Source organism: Rhopilema esculentum, chromosome 10, assembly GCF_057945365.1.
Source record: "Rhopilema esculentum isolate cy_ngs chromosome 10, ASM5794536v1, whole genome shotgun sequence".
Taxonomy (NCBI): Eukaryota; Metazoa; Cnidaria; class Scyphozoa; order Rhizostomeae; family Rhizostomatidae; genus Rhopilema; species Rhopilema esculentum.
The window spans coordinates 5,861,661-5,879,197 of record NC_142824.1 but is presented as its reverse complement, the minus strand read 5'-3'; the positions used below and the strand labels follow the sequence as shown (position 1 = coordinate 5,879,197).

The 17,537-nt window shown below is 37.5% G+C and overlaps 1 protein-coding gene across 1 annotated transcript; it reads left to right on the top strand.

Moving 5' to 3' along the window:
* Window positions 1-5,533: 5,533 nt before the first annotated feature.
* LOC135688391 (uncharacterized) lies at window positions 5,534-17,463 on the top strand. Its single transcript, XM_065205233.2, has 3 exons — window positions 5,534-5,675; window positions 13,668-14,096; window positions 15,196-17,463. The coding sequence occupies exons 2-3, from the start codon at window positions 13,706-13,708 to the stop codon at window positions 15,870-15,872; spliced, it is 1,068 nt and encodes a 355-aa protein (XP_065061305.1). The 5' UTR covers window positions 5,534-5,675; window positions 13,668-13,705; the 3' UTR covers window positions 15,873-17,463.
* Window positions 17,464-17,537: the final 74 nt, after the last annotated feature.

Sequence of the window (17,537 nt, the reverse complement as noted above, 5' to 3'; positions counted from 1 at the left end):
GGAAAGATTCCTCTCAAGGCTGCAGCAGCTGAACGATTATAAGCCTCCCGGTGGAAGCTGGGAGGAACATTCAATTGGGAATGTTGCATAAAAGGGACTAAAGTCCTCCTAAACTTTTTTGCAATAATAGGTTAGAAAATTTTTTGAAAGTTTTCGCTAACGAACGCATTAGTAGCAGTTCTGCTGGTAACACGTTTTTGTTCTTTTTGATGGTGCTTTATCCTGTGTCATAAATTTGTTTTTTATCTAACTCGGTTTTGTATTTTTATGTTAATTGAAATCTTCTCTAAATCGTTATGTTTATGAATAAGGACAGAAAAAAGCAAATATTTTCTGAAAGGAGTGGTTACCGGTGTTTCAAAGGGCGTGGCCGTAAAAAAATTTAGGGGCAATCCTGCTAGTCTCGTTCCAGCCACTCCCTTGTGGGCTGGTGCCAGTGTGACCTGATCTAGCGTAATATTAACATGATATTGGCCAAAAATCGTCATTTAGCATAAAATCTAGCATAATTTGGAATCTAGCATAACTCTGGCATAATTCTGATATTATTTAAAAGAAACATTGTTTCCATTGATCCATTGTCTATCGTTACCAAATGCAAACACTTTACACCAGCATCTGTGGTTTCATTTTGGGAGTAAATTGTGACTTCCAACCTTCAGGATATTGCCAGTTGTTTTGAATGGTTGGCAGCCACATATTTTGATGTTGGCAGCCAAATCCAGCAGCTAAAGGCAGTAAACAAAAAAGCTAAATTTATGCTAATTATTGGGAGTGATATCGTAATCAAAATTTGATTTGTAGGTTACAAGGGTTTTCACTTGCTTTGATCTAAACTGTCTGTTATCTTTTGCTTTGTTTCATCATTCATCATTTGCAATTTTGAAATTATTTTAAATTTTTTTGAATATTTTATGTGCAAAAATTTTTGTTTCCTTTGCATTTTCGTTGTTTTTTGCAACATGCTGCCAGAATTCAGCCAAATTTTGCTTCTTCGGCCAAATCAATTTATGACGGCCAAGGGGTTTTGAGAAACTGCCAAAATGGAGAAATTTGGCCATCAAACCATGGATCTAAATTGCCTTTTTGTTTATGAAGAATGAGTACACTGGGTTGTCAAAAAGGCCAAATTGCAACTCTGGCCACTTTTGATATTCTGGGCATGCATTAGCCTCTTTCTCGAGCAGGGTTGCCTTGATTTGAAATCTAGCATAATTTTCAGTTTCCAAATGCTAAATTCCTGTTAAACAATCTTTGAATATGTTGTTAAAACAAAAATAAACTTAATATCTCTTTTAAACTAAAAGTTATTGATGATACTTTGTACAGCGGTTTCCGTGCGAATCGTCAGAGCGAATCGTCAGAATCGTCAGACCTATATAATTCAATTATAAATTTGGTAAAAGTAAGGATTGATTTCGTTCACTTCTCTTTCGAATATCAATGTGAAATTTGGTGAGTGGCCTTATATTGCATTCAAATTGGTGAATTGATGTTAATATTGGAAAAATAAGCAGTTATTCGCAAATTCTAAGCATTTATAGTCGCGGTGCTTGCTGTGGTGTTTTAGGTCTCGTCCAAATTCCAGAAAATGATGATTGATATGTTTTAAAACGGATCCAACAACAATGTTTAGCCACTCAATGCATTATTTTCTTAACACATTTGTACAAAGATGTGATTTAGTTACTTTTTCTTTCTTTGTTTACAGAAACTGCTATGAAATATCTAGGCCTAAGTCTAGAAAAAGCCGAAAATAGGACATAATTCAATGCTTTGATATAAATAACAGAATCTAAATAAAGTGACCAATTTTGATTTTATATAATTATTGATATTTTTGGACTATTTCAAAACCACACTCGTTGCTTGTAGTTAATGCGTCCCTCCCGGCATCTTTAGGCCTATAAAATACCTCAGGGGTACATTTTCATGACAAAGATTACTAATTTGGCCTTACCTATTATTTCTTTTCTACAAACTCAATCTGATAATCTAAATATAAAACATTCGCACTTTCCTACTCCTGCTATATTAGGTTATAACCGACAGACAGAAAAATTCAAGAATTATATTAAAAATCGTCTATATTATTAGAAAATAGACTGAAAAAGCTCTTTCTAATTTATATGAAGATAAAAATTGCAAGCACATACTTTTTAAACTCAAAAAAAACACGACAGGCCACTGCTATATCCCCCCCGTAACTGCGTAAACTAAAAGAGCCATATTTTTAAAAATTCTGTTTAAAACCCCCAAAAAATTGTTATGTGTTGTTGATTAATATCTCCTCTAACTACCTGCATCAGAAAAGGCACTGAAATAGTTGTGAGTCACGAGAAAATCATTCAAACAATCTTTTGGTGGTATAAAACTTGTAAATGGCTTTGAAAAAAAACAAACATTTAGTAAACTAAAGCTTTTCGTCTGACACTCTTCAGAGTTTAAAACGTCAGAACATAGATCGAAAACTCTACGCTAAGAAATATATATACCCAGTTGTGGATCGAAATAGGCCAATCAGAAAAATGAGCACATGACTGTATAGGTTGACCAATCAGTGCCGCTTGCCTATTAGAATGTTACCAGTGGAGTCCTAAGGTGAAAACGAACTCCTTTTGTCTACATAGTAGCGGTTTTTTCGTGCTTATGTAGATAGATTCAAAAAATGCTAGGTGGAACGACGATCGGGCTTTACCAATAATCCGAAACATGTCGCCATTATAGTTTTTAGCACAATCTGAGTTTTCCAGTAAATGCTGCCCGATAGCAGAATCGCAGGTTTTAGTTGTAATTTTAGATTTGCAAGACCGAGGTGGCTGTTCTCTTTGGGGATGGGTTTTGTTTCTAATATTAGATGGAACATGTTGTTTTATTCCATCCTCCAATCTTTGGGTGGTGCGTACTACGTAGCCAGAATCACACTGGCACGTAAACTCAAATATAACAGAACTTTTTTGTGTGGCAGGAACGCAGTCCTTTTAAATGGACGGAAGGGCCTTTTTCGTACTATAAACAACACGTGGGTTGACCGCAAAGAAACAATTTGTAATGGCCTGTTTTATTTGGCTTTCAAAACGTAGGGAGCTGTTGCCGATCCAGGGTAGTTTTAGATAGACCGGGCACTTTTGAGGACCAAATTTTACGTCAGCCGAAAAATTTCCTATCTTCTCCTTAGTGTAAACTGAAATAACATCTTCTGGATAGCCGTTCTCCAGAAAAATCTTAGTAAGTTTTTCAAGTTCCGAGTCGAGTTTAGACTTGGAACAAATCATCAGTGCCCTATGTGTAAGGGTTTTGATGAGGCTGATTTTTCTTTGTTTTGGGCAAAACGAACTCCATCGAGTGTATAATCCTGAAAATGTGGGTTTACGGTATACACTAGTGAGAAATCTAGTGTCAGATTTTTCAACCAAAACATCTAGAAATGGCAGGGAGTTATTTTCTTCCTTTTCAAATGTAAAATGTAGGGCTGTGTGAAGGCCATTAAGGCGTTTTACGAAAGTATCACACTCAGCCTCTGTTTTGAAAATAGTTGAAAATGTTTCATCCACATACCGAAAATAAACACCTGGCTTTTGGTCACAGTCAAACAAACGCTCTTCATGAAAGCCAACAAAGATATTAGCCAAGGCAGGTCCCAGAGGGCTACCCATAGCCAGGGGCGCCTACACAAGGGGGGCTGGAGGGGCAGCTGCCCCTCCTGCCCTCTTCGAAGAGGGGCAGAGGGGGCAAGAAGTGCCCTGAAATATGATGACTACTTTGACTACTCTCGTTATGTTAATATATATTAGAAAATACTAGATAGTTGATAACACCAGCACAAAAATGCAGAGAATGAAAAGTTTGTCTGTGACAAGGTCGGTCACATAGGGAGAGCGGCAAAGATAGTAAATGACAAACAAAAGATGTGTTCCCTCAGAAGTACTCCAGGAACCTAAGGAGGATAAATCGGTATAAAAACTTAGCGGGCAATCAAAATTTTACAACTAGCCCATTTATAACAGCTATGATTTTTATAAAACCAAAACTTGTGAATAGTGAGTGGCAAAGCAATTTAATAACCATTTTCATTTATGGATAATTTCGTCAACATTTTCTTTATGTTTAGAATCTTTGTTGGTAAAAAACCCAGCTGTATGGGTGGCACATATTCAAGTTAATATTTTATTATATTACCCCACCCTCGCCCCCCTCCCACCTAGGAATGCTCGATTATGTTAATAGAAAAATTCAATGATTTGCCTTCGGCACCAACACTGCCCCTCCTGCCCTAATCTTGTGCAGGCGAGTAGAAATGAAACGTAATTATGTTGAAGCAAAGGTAAAGCCTTCCAAAAAATAATATGAACAAAAGATAACTAACGACACTGGCAAATTTCAACCTTGGTGCCAAGTGGGTAAGATGAAAGTATGCTGCTCTAAAGCAGCTCTAGCCATATATCAAGACCCTGCCCATAAAGAGGTTATGGCAAGGTCAGCAACACTGGAAACAACAAACAAGAAAATTGATTCCATGCCTGGCCAAAGTGACAAGGAAGCTACAAGGATGGAACTTAAAAATGCTAGTTTCATTGCAGAAAAAAATTTGCCTATCAATATATCCCAAGGATAAGACATTAAGCAGATGCTCACTTGGAAAACAGAAGACAACTAACCTTAGCGTCAAGTTCAATTTTTTAAGAGAAGGTTCCCCAAAGCTACAAGGTAACACGATCTCCTTGATCATTGACGAGAAAAAAGATCGATCTACACAAAGTCAGCTAGCAATTCTTGGTACATATTTTGATACCGAAAGATATCAGATGCACAGCATACTTATAGACATGAACGATAAGCTTATAGCTGAAATAAAGCTTCAATTTAACGAAAATTATATCCGAGGAAATTTCAAATGACGTCTGAGGAAATCTGAGGAAATTTCAGCCTCGTTTGAGGAAATCCGCATTGTTATTTGTGGAAGCACTGAGTTCAAAAGACTATTGAAGTTATGGAAAGTGCCGACATTGCTTAAAATTTTTCAAAAATTCAAGAGCCGACGTCCCCCCAAGCACCCCCGGTGACGCCATCCCTGCGTGTATATAAACGTTTTAGATTCAGAATATTAGTTTTAGTTTTCTGAATTTCATCTTGTAGAAAAGCGCGCTCAATGGTTGGGCTGTGTCTAACACCAGACTTAAAATTACGAGCGGTGATAAATTTAGGTGCAACCCGATTAGTCAAACATAACCCGAGAAAGGATAAAGAGAACCTAGCCGACCTCAGCTTACCTCTAAGCTTAACCAATGCGTTGAGATCCTCAATCTCCTCATTTGTGTACCTCTGCTACAGCTACTGCTAAACTAAAGCTTTTCGTCTGACACTCTTCAGAGTTTAAAACGTCAGAACATAGATCGAAAACTCTACGCTAAGAAATATATGGATTCAGTTTACTAAATGTTTGCTTTTTTCAAAGCCATTTAGAAAATCATTCATTAAAACAAGCAATTTCCCATACTGCTTTTTGCCACTATTCAAAATGGCGGAAGTAAACAAATTTGCTTCACTCGGCAGTACGCAGCATGACCCGCGTACTGCCTTCGGCGCTACTATATCATTGCACAGATGATTGCGATCATTGCGTAGATCCTGTTTCGCTAAGTTGTCAGCGAGGCTTGTTTTTGCAAAAGACAAAGGTAAGTGTATGCATTTTTTCGTTTGTTATCTAGCTGTTTATCCAGAACCTGCCTCCGTGATTTGCCAGCCTGAAAACTTCACATACTCCGGTGAGATGGTTGCAGTATGATTGCACATTTCAAATCCATCATGTTACTTGATAAACAAGTGTGGTGTAGTTGAAACGATAAGAAAACCTAAGTAACAACACAATAGAAACACTTGTTTATGTATAAAAGTTCCCTCAAAATGCGGACGTAGATTTAAAAATGCGGCTATGAAATTGTCAGTCTGGCTGGTGTCTTTTGTACACTATTTCGTGTAATCAGATCTTCCTTGTTCGTGCTTCTAATCGGCCTAATGCAACTGCAAGATGCAAGCATCATCAAAAAGGCGGAGTTTGCACATCCGCAAAATGCCTCTACTTTTGACGTAAAATAAAAACACAACAAAATGCGTAAACCGACTGCAGTCTATGAAAAAACAGTGTAGCAGGTATCGAGAAAGAGAATTAACGGCTGTTTGGGCAAAAAACCCGAGATTTAAAAAATTTATTAAAGGAAAACTGAAGAGCGGTTTTGGAAAAATTTCGTTTTTACCAAAATTCGGGGGGCTGAAAATGTTTTTGAAACAACTTCAAATTCTTGCAAACTATAAAAAATAGTGTAGCAAATTGTCTTCTATCGATTAAACTTTAAATAGTATTTTTACCTCTTTGCGAAAAGTTATTAAAGGAAAACCGGAGGGCTGTTTTCACAAATTGCATAATTTTGTCTATGTTTCGGAGACTTTCATATGAACTGGAACTATTATTTAACTATCAAAATATGAAAAAACAGTGAAACTATGGTATTTGTGATGTTTAAAAATTAAATCAGTTCTACAGATTTAGTAAGTTAAAAGTTATTAAAGGAAAGCTGAGAAGTTTGCGTCCGAATCGTCAGAGCGAATCGTCCGGATAACCGGCACAAAAAACGCATTGTTACTTGCGGTGGGATACCGTAAATCCTCGAAATAGATCCCCTGGGGCTTGTTTATTTTTCATGTTTCTGGATTGGGGCTTATTCGAGGGGGGGTTATACGGGGGGGGTTGGCTTATAAAATTATTGTAGACATTAAGCCAGGGGCGGCGCGGAGTGATATAAAGTTGCTATTACCACAAATATATCTACCCTGTGAGTTCTTTATTAGTGAGTTTTTAAACGATTGTTTTAGGACCTATATCTCTTTTCTCAAAGTCCGTATGTACGGGTGGAGCCACTAATCTAACGCATAGACTGATAGTCTTTGTGAAAGGTGGCTACACTTTGGGGCCGATAGACCCCAGCGGCTCTTTGCCATCTGGGAAAGCCCCTTGCTATTAAAGGTACACTGTGTTATAGCAAGATTGCCACTGTGGTCTAATCTGGTACCAGAGAGCGTATTAGTTCCCCGTGAGAAGTTTGTCTGAAAGTTTGTAAAAGCAGCATAATGGCCTCATTCACTATAACTAAAAATGCCAGAAATAAAGTGTACTTTATGTCTGAATCACCTTAAGTCAAAACTTTTCTGAATCGGCTTTTTACTAACTTCAACATCGGGTTAGGACGTCCATCATTTTGAGGCGAAGGCCCTGCTCATGAGTTAATTTGCCTAAATTTGCAAATATAAAAGGAAGAAAGCCATTGAAACATCCTGACTTATATATCTATACAAGCAGACGCAAACGATTTGTTTTTTTTCGCGTCAAGCTACTTCGTTCTCCTCGAGATGAGCACATATCTGATCTCTTGCTATTAAATCTGAGATTGTAATAGCAAAGCAGCGGGATTTGCGTTCCAAACAATAGCCTAATGCGCTGCAAACAAAGGGAGTTATGATGTAATGTACTATTGTTTTCCTTCATTTGCTATGAAAAAGGCCAAAGTAATAGCATGGCCGCTCTGTGGCTGAAGAATGAGGCTCCTCTCATGCCGTGGTATATTGGCTTTTGATGAAGGTCTGCTGCGGCTACTTTAGTGTGATTGAATGAGGCAATTACAATTAGAACCGCTGTTGAAAATTTTTGTGTTTCGTTTTATTTTCCTTACATTACACACAAAGTGGCCTTGAAAAAAATTGCTATTACAGTAATAGCAATTATAGCACTGTCCGCCGCCCCTGCATTAAGCAGACATTATTAAAAGACCTCGTTTATTTTAGTTGGAATTTCTTTCTAAGCATTTAATTAATTATTACCAAAAGTATGAATTTTTATAGTAATTCAATAAAACGCCAAAGGCAACCTCAGATGGCAAAAATCATCAAATTGGAGAATTTACGGTAGCAGTGGGGGCTTATTCGAGGGGGGGGGGGTTATTGGCAATTTGTAGTCCTAGGGTGGGGGAATATTTTGGGGGCTTTTTCGAGGGGATGGGGCAATTCAAGATTTACGGTGTCTAAATTTCTAAGTATACTTTGATATGAAATACGTTTTCGAATGTCATCGATATTTCCCGGGGTTTTTAAGTTGCTCTGGAAAAGGTTTTTTTTCCCGTGGTTCTTTAGTTGCCCCCCCCCCCCCCTGAGAAAAGGGATTTTTTAACACTCAATTTTAAATGCGTGTTAGCTTTACGGCGAAGCAAGACAGGAAAATGGTGAAAAGAGATTCTTTAGCGCAAAAGCCAGGGATCGATTTAGGGGGAGGAGTGTAGTGGTGTAGGGGTGCGTCACCCCCAATATTTCTGTGTCCTTCAGAAAATTTTGTTCCATTTGGTAGAATTATTTTTTGGTAGTTGAAGGAACAAAGTAACGCCAAGATTTTATTTTATTTATCTTCTTATCGTTAGCGTAGCGAGGGGACATCCCCCCAAATGCTCAGAAATTTGGTGTCTGAGGAAAGTGCAAATCTGCAAAAAAGTTAGTACCTCAGGGAAATTATATATCAGTCAATACTAAAGCGTTATTAAAGACTGTAAGAAATATTCTGAAATGTATTTTTAAGCTAATCTAAAGGGCGTAGTCACAAAAAGTTTCTTTTCCTCTACAGAATGTTTTACAATTTCCCCTCGTTTTAGGGTTTATATGGAAAAGTTCCCTTTTGACGTGACTCTTTTGACGTGACTCTTTTGACGTGACTCTTTTGGCGTGACTCTTTTGGCGTGACTCTTTTGGCTACTGGAAAATCAGTTTTCACATGTAGATCTTTCTCGCCTTACACAGTTCAGGATATAAACGTTAGAGGAATTTGAAAGAAATAGACAGTTGTAGAATGGGGTCAGCCACAAAAAGCTACATATAACGGTTATTGTGTTTGATTCAGGGGTTATTGTAAGAAAATTTTACAACACCGCAAAATCAAGCAAATTTTTTTCAGCTTTTTAACTCTACTGCTGAGATAAAGCCAAAAACAACGGTAGTAAAAGATCCACTGTCCTAACAAAATAGGTCTTTCTATTGACTTCAGTGTTGGCATTGGCGTTTTAGACTTTAGGTTTTGACGAGATATAGAGTATGGTGTGGTTTTATCCAATAAGGACGAAAATACTCAAAAAGCAGTAAAAATCGGCCCGAATAGCGGGGCACAACCCCTTAGAATCTATGGACATGACTGGTGGGTAATTGATAAACTCGAAAAACCCTGTTAGACAAAGAAACAGGCAGGTAAGGGCACCAAAATACCTGTATCAGAGACATGTCAAAGTGCATGATAGAATATGCGTGGATCGGGACATTACAGCATTATATCATCAAGAAGTAGTCAATTCTACAGACGTCGTAATGAAATGTATGAAACTGGCATAAGTGTATATCCGTATCTTATGCGTTGGCTAGGATGCTAGCTGCAGAGCCGCAGTCGTGTTTGGTGGCTAATGACTGCGTGCATCTTTTGAAAACATCGATGTAAAGCAGAATGATTATTATTTGTACCACACAAAATCTGTGCCTACCTGTGCATTTCGATTAGCAAATGCTGGCAATGTGGATCCCTCATCGCTCATCCCATGGCTTTTAAGAAAATAAAGCTATAGAATGGACAACACTTCCATTTTCATGACAAATCTGAACAGTCTTGGAAAAAGTATCTTTGATGGGCATACTTCTGCCAGAAAAAAGATACAAAAGGTACCAGAATTTTCAGCCTAAAATGAGACTCGATGACATCACCGGGTAGTCAGTGTATAAAGCCAACCCTCCAGTCTTTCGCCCACGTTTCATTTAAATTCTGTGATGGATGGCTGAAATCGAAAGAGAGAAGGCAGAAGCTAATAGAGAAAAGGAAACGGCAGCGTTGGTTCAACGGGTGTACACGGACGTAGATAGTGTAAACCTTAGACGAACTGCACGAAGAGGATAAACAGCCAAGATCATAAGTAAAAAGTTTTAAGATCCAGAACTGGCTGACCATTCATTATAATCCTTCGATTGTGTTAAGTTGGCTTTGCATCCAAACAAATGGATTAAGTTTATTTTTGCAATTATTATGCAACTGATTTTGTGAGTTTGCCTTTTAAAAAAGACAAGGCACCTTCGTCTGCAAATTTTCAGACTTATTGGCAAACAGATGATGGCACACCCACTTTGTCAACAAATGAGATTTGAGCACAATAGCTAGCAATGGCCCCGGAACTGTTAAATAAATTTTTTCCTAGTTGACGCTCAGAGGCACTATCAATGCTGACATAGCGTACCATATTAGGGTTAATAATGATGTAGGTATCTTGTATAGTAAATTAAATATGAAGACAGATTCAGTAAATATAATTTTTTTCTGACCAAAATTAATTTGTTGTCGATCTTTTAAAAATAGTTGCAAAAATAATCATAATGCTTTTGTTCTGAACGCAAAGCTAATGCAATTTTTCTTTTTTTAAATTTTTTGTTGTAGTGCAGAGGTACACTAAGCCCACGCCAAATTGCTCTTTGCCAAGCCATTGCCACGACAATGGTCCATTGCTGCGCCAACAGGCAAAATTTTTTGAGGTCACGCCCTCCAGAACGCCGGAAAACGCCCCTTTTAGAAAATACTTTTTCATTTCTACTCAATTTTTATAAACAGTCTGGTTCAGAGAAGTTATCAATAACTATAGAAATAGATAAAATTAGCTTGAGAGTAACAAAATACGAAGCTAACCAAGCTAGAAAGTAAATCATATCATTAAACAAGATAAAACACCTAGAAAATGAGCAAAAAAGGTTCCCAGTCAAGAAGAACTGCTACTACATAGGAGTAAACTATGCAAAGATGCATCAGAGTAAACCTTCCAAAAAATTTGTGGCCTATTATTGCAAAAAAGTGGGGGGGGGGGGGCTATAGCCCCTGCTAGCCCAATAGCTGCGCGGTGCCTGCCAAAAGGTAGGCCAACCCTACGCCAAAATGTACGCCAATGGCCTAGGCCACGTTTTTTCACAACCCAACGGTAACAAAACCACGTAAGAATAACCCCCGTTAGCCAACCATTTAATGGGCGTTTCCATAATTTGCCAGTGACCTGATTCACGAAAACCCAATTAGTGTCTAACACCCCGCAATCATTGTTGCTTACATCTTTCCCTAACTAAAGCCTTTCCAGAATTTCGTCCAGCCATCTTTGTACACCCCTTTTTGAAAATGGTATTTGTCCCATCTTTACCATCTTCCCTATTTTCAAGGTATAAAGCAGTAGGGCAAATATGGGCAACTGATCCTTAAATAAGATATTGGCAAGCAAATTCCTATGAGACCCTATCATCTTTGGGACAGAGAGCTGATTTGTGTAGAAATTCTGTCACTTGCAATTAATGACCCGTTTTGTACACCTAAGATCAGGGACGTAGCGTGCGGGGGGGGGGGGTGTCGGGGGGATGTACACCCCCAACTTTCCAAAAACTCGTTGGTTGAATTAAATTTATAACAAAATATTAATGTAACAAAAGAATTTCTGTCGGTAAAATATGGTTTTGTATCTCTTGCACCCCTCAGCGAGAATGGCCACGCGACGCCACTGCCTAAGATCTCAACTAAGTTGGATTTATTTGTCCAGTCTTCTATTGAATGGAAATAGAGCAATAACGGTGCAACAGAAGATTGAGGGGGACACCTCATCAAAGTTATTTGGATGATCAATTTTTTTGTTTTTTGTCTAAATTTGATAAGAATTTGTTGGGGAAGTGGTTACTTTTTTGCAAAGTGTTTTTTGTGATGTAATTCTATAATTATGTAACTGCCTGTAGGTACCAAAAAATTGACAATAAAATTGTTGATCAAACATTGTTTGCAGACAATAAAAAGGGTGTTGCCTAATGGCTAATGTGGTCTGTGAAAGAAACAGATGCCTCCATCTCTTCTTTCAACATTACTCCTCAACCGAGCCTTTCTATAGATATCTGTAAGATTAGCATTTATTCATTTTGTAAAATGCAGGGTACCCTCCAAGCAGTTAAAACTGACTTATGGGAGAGTTGTCCCATTTTTCCTCTCCAGTGATCCACCTGTAAAGGAAAAAACCGTATATGTACCCTGTGGCCCATAAGTTAAAAGGATTCAAAATAAAATGTTTTCCTTTTTCCCTTGTCAACAAAACAAAGTTACTGTAGGTATGAGGTCATACTGTGTGGTTCCAAATCTTGTTTTTATTTCAAGTTGCATACTTCTATGTTATTCATGTCATAATTCTGTTTTATGAGTGATGATAAGAGGGGACAAACCATGATGCATGTTTGTGATTTGGCTGTATTTAATCTGTAACTGAATACCATGTCCTTTAGTTATCCCCCAGGGGGGGGGGGGGTGCTTATGAATATTTGTAGTTATTGGATCAGGGATAATTTGTTAGGGTGGGAGTTAGAGGAATCATCTGACTGACAAAACAAATTTTCTAAGTTTACTTTGAGAAATGAAACATTCTGCAAGTTAATGTTGAGCAGAAACTTGTGAAAATGATGAGTTAATATTAGTTTATCATTTTTCTGTTGAATATCTGCTTTCCCATGGACATAGATAATTAATTGTAGAAATTGACCCTTTTTAATGGTTTGCACCACCATGGCAGCTTTTATGAAGATGAGTCAATTCATGGACTTATAGTGCACATCAATAGTTCAATAGAAAAACTTTAATAGGGTTTATTCCAAATTGTTGATGACTTTGATTTTCCCAGGGCTGGCTCAAGATTTGAAATTAAATCTTGATTTTGTTGAAATGAAAAGTATTCATGTTATTGGCAGCATGTTTATGATATATAAATGCTCTTTTATTCTCAAAATTCTTAAATATTTTGTTCTAAATATTTATTATGCTTCAATCACAAAGTTAACACACCCAAAGTTTATTGGGGGTTCAAGGCATGTCCATTGCCAAAAATTTAATTTGATGATAATCATACATTGAATGAATCAAGAAAAACAATGACGACAGTTATGGGGGGGGGGCTAAGTGAAACTCTCCCCCTTCTTCCAATTTTTATGTTATTTGATATTTTGGTCAAGGACATTGGAATGCAGCCTCGTTTTGAAAGGCACTTGAAACTTCTTTGTTGAAAATGGATTAAGAACATTTTGATTGCTTTTGGAAGGGTTTGAAATACAGGTCTGCAATAGATGTCTTAAAATGAGCCAGAACTTCCGGACCATTCTAAAGAAGGGATAAGCCCTTTGGCATTAATCAATACCATTTTATCACACTATTGTTATTGTGACTTAAGTTTCGTAGAGGGGGTGGACGTAACTCAGATGAAAGGGTGTTTCATACTTGGGCATGGCTTTCCATGCTCGCAAAAAAGTTAGCTACTGTAAAGGCAAAGTAGGCCTTAAACATGTTATTTTTTATGTTTGAAGTATATTTGAAGCTCTCTGCCCTGATTTGAGAGAAATATCTAAATAAGTGCGAATAAAGATTTTGGTGCTGCTGAAAAAGCGCTACAATTTCCGACAGGATCTTGTTAGTTGGCTTTAAAGCCCCTAGCCCCCACGCGATTCCCCTATATCACTACGAACGGCTAATTAGCTGTAGCTTGGATTAACTGACATTTGCAGAGGAATAATTCTATCACTTACTTTAATCTTTCGTTTTTTAGGTATCTTAGTTAAAACGGTGAAAGATAAAAACCGAAAAATGCCGTTGACTGTGGAAGAGCAGGAAAAGGCATTTTGCTGGGAGGCAGACCCGCTTTACTTCAATTTCCACAATGAAATTCCCGGTAAGGTACGAATGCATACAAGAAAAATGGAGTGGAAAGACTGGATTAAAATTGACAAAACATATCCTGCACAAATGAAACTTCGAGGGGAGCTTCTTGAGTCCACTAGAGACACTGTTTTTGTCACCAATCACGAGGAATCTACAAAGCTTGCCAAACAGGAATTGCTGGAGAAAATTATTGATTATTTGCCCTCGCGCTTTCCAGACAAATTTGAGAAAAGAGATGGTGGGATTTACAACAAGATTCTTGATGAAACTGTTTCAGCAGATTGTAATGATTCTATCGATCCTCTTATTCGTGCTGGTATGTAGTTTTCTATCCTTAACATATCCCTTCATAATCATGAAAATAATCACGCAATATAAATAATGGAGAACTTTCATTTCCATTGGAATCAAAAACTACACTTACAAATCTGGGTTTACAAGATGAAATTAAATAACAAACGTAATTCACATATAGTTGTGTATGTATTTAAAAGGGGGGTATAGTTCAAGGTCAGTCCATGTTTTGAATTTACAACAAAAGATGGGTACGAATGGATATTGTAGAAAACTTGGAAATGAGATAGGAAAGGAGAGCGACATATTTCAAGGAATGAGCAGCATGAGTCACTGAAGATGCCAAGAGAGCTAATGGAGAGGTTTACAAATATGACAGATGACATCTGAGACAAAACGAGCATATTTTAAACGTTTCATTTCTGCATTGCAGTTAAGGTTGGTTTCAGATCCTATCGTTAGTTCCCAAACATAAAATGTATTCCTTGTTCTGCAAAAGTAGATCTGGGCGAGGAGAAGCCAGGAACATCGGCAAATGGAGATGATCCCTCTATTGCTTGCAAGGAGATGACAAGGCAATAAAGCGCAGAATTATGCCATCAGGTATAACAACCTTGTTCAAGATAGACTTTGCAGCCTGCAGCGAAATGGAGTTAAATTTCAGGAAGAAGGCAGAATTCGCAATCAGATACTTAATCAGAGGCTCCAAATGTTTAAATTTTTGCGAGTAGGGAGAATATTGTTAAGGTATGTGATGGTAAAATTGAAGATGTTAGTAGGTAGGTTGCTCTGCACAATAGACCAGAGACCATTTGAGAGATGCGTCCAACAGAAATGAAAGAATAGCGCCCTGGGATGGTAATCTGTGTGCCAATCGGTCTTTACTGTCTGATTTCACTAATAATGATAATCATCATACCTTCATAATCAATGCCAACTTCAACGCCAGTCGTGAGCACAATTTTTTGGTAGATTTTTTTTACCGTAGACCAATATGACTGTATTGCTGGAAATAGTAAAGACTTTGCTGTAAGTACAGTTGGTCTTTGTGGATTTCATTTGTTTAATTTCTATCTGTTATTATCAAATCTTATACATATGACACCTTGATTTAATTTTAGGCAGACTAACCCAAGAGGACTGGGTGATACTTGAATGGGATGAAGATTTAGACAGCTATAAGCTAACTGCAGGCATTGTTTACTTTCCGATGAGGTGGTCCTTGAATGATAAGTGGAACAAAGGTATGCCAGGCATTCATAAGCCAGTCAAAGGTTTCATGAAACACTTATTAAAAAATGTCCAAAGTTTATTCAAGGCAATGACCCCGGCTGCCCCAGTATGGCGGGCAAACTGGGCTGTGTTCAATGATGTTGCCGGACCATTGGATCTATACACACCGACTGGTCACCGTGATCGTAACAAGACTAATCAAGTCACTGTATATGAAGGCGAGGCTACTGGAAAGAAGCTGATGTATCGTGCTGAATACCAAACACTTGTAAAGCTCCCAAAAAGCAAAGCAATTGTTTTCAGCATTCGTACTTATCAAAGATATTTGTCCGATTTTAGAGACTACCCAGTGCGTGATGCAGTGGCTTTGATACAAGCAATCGAAACTCTAGACCAAGATTTTTATGTTTACAAGGGCACCGAATTTTGGAAAGATGCCGCCATCAAGTATCTCAAATTAGTTAAAAAGGAGAAGGAAGGGAAAAATTGGTCACCATATTTCCTGGCTGGTGCTGCGATTGTTTGCGGGGTAGCCCTTGGTGTAGCTTTTAAACGTTCCAGATAAATGCCTTCTTCTATTTGGACTTTAATGAAATTTACTTGGGGGCTTATTAAGCTTTGATACTAAAAACATATTTTCTATATAATAAACGTATTTTAGAAATAAATTTGAATTATAATGGTTACTGAACTGGTCTTCAGATATTGATTGTTGAATAGATTATTTTGTACGTAATAAGTCATTTTATAGAATCTTGGTACAACTGTGAATGGTTCAGTCGTCAATAACAACAACTCAACTCAACGTATCTCAGTTTCGTTTCACCAACTCTCGTCACTGTTCCATCAATGAAAACGCTCAATTAATGTAGCCCAGTGATTTGATCTCTCACCAACGATCTCCTTTTTACTGTACCGTTAAAAAACCAATATATACCAATGCTTGCAGAAGCTGTTCAAAACGCTCCACTTTTCTTCACATTGATTGCGTTACAATACAGCTTTTTTTAATTTATTGCCATCCAAAGAATCCTCTGAAAAACGTCTAGATTGTACTTTCAGTGCTTCCTCTGTTAAGTGTTAACTTGAGTATGTGACGTCAACACTATCTGGTTACGCTTAAGCCTTTGCAAATCTCTATAATATGGGTAGAAATGCACCTAAATCTTCCCCATCATTAACTGCGAGCATCCGTGTAACTTTCGTTTTTAGAGCCCCCGTAGCTCAGGTATATCAAAATTTGACTTGCTGTCTTCCTTCTTTTATAATATCAGCTTAATCTCCATTCTTCTACAAACTCTCTTGCCTTAAGTTGACGCTCTATTAGCTTTTGAAATATTTACCATTCCTCTTTCTTGTTCTACTTTTTCTTATTTTCTTTAACAGCTCTCTCAGCAGCCTAGACACTCTTATTTCCTAATAAACTCTGCTAGGCTTTCAAATGTTGCCCCTACCTTTACCAAATTATCCAGATCTATGTCTCCATTCTACTACTAACTACTCTCCTGAAATGAAGCTTCAAGTCTGAACACAAATGAACACCCACTAAACAAACCATCCAAGGTCACCTCAACAACTTTGATTATCTTTCTGCTAAAGAGATGTCTATAGACAAGTTAAGGGCATCCCGAGGTTCAGGAGTAATTGGCACCCCAAGTTTCCCCTGTCCCAAATCAGATCATTATGCCCTAAGTTAAAATCCCTTAAAATGTATTCATTGGGAAGTATACCATTGTAGTCTTTTATGTTGAATGCCAACATGTAAAATGTATTAGGGCTACTCGAGCCATCTTAACAGAGTGCATTCCTTATTGGAGTTTGAGCAGTTTTCATAGTTGAGAAAATATTCACCGAGTTAATAACACTTTGTTCTCTATATCTTGATGCTTTTATTTGATTGTTAATATCGCGAATACTTGTTGATTTTTAAATGATTGATAAAGCGTTTAGCTTCATGTTACGTTTGTTGAATTATGTATTAAGAATCATGTGTCTTTATAACTATGTACCTTTGTAGTTGTAATTAATTTCGTAATAATTAGTCCAACTTAATGTATTCTTTGTTGTAAAAGTGTATTAGCCATGTATTAGATATAGAGTCGCGAGGACCATCTCGGCCTACATGCTAACGAAATAAAAATAAAGAAAATAGAAAATAAAGTTTCATGTCTGATACTTTATCTATCTGCCTGACTACAATTTGATTTAGTAGCTTAAAAGATAGAGACAA

What these genes read in the sequence shown, in the direction of transcription:
- LOC135688391 (XM_065205233.2), top strand. Translation starts at nt 13,706, where the DNA reads ATGCCGTTGACTGTGGAAGAGCAGGAAAAGGCATTTTGCTGGGAGGCA. An exon ending in CGATCCTCTTATTCGTGCTG is followed by an intron (nt 14,097 to 15,195) that starts GTATGTAGTTTT and finishes ATTTAATTTTAG; the next exon opens with GCAGACTAACCCAAGAGGAC.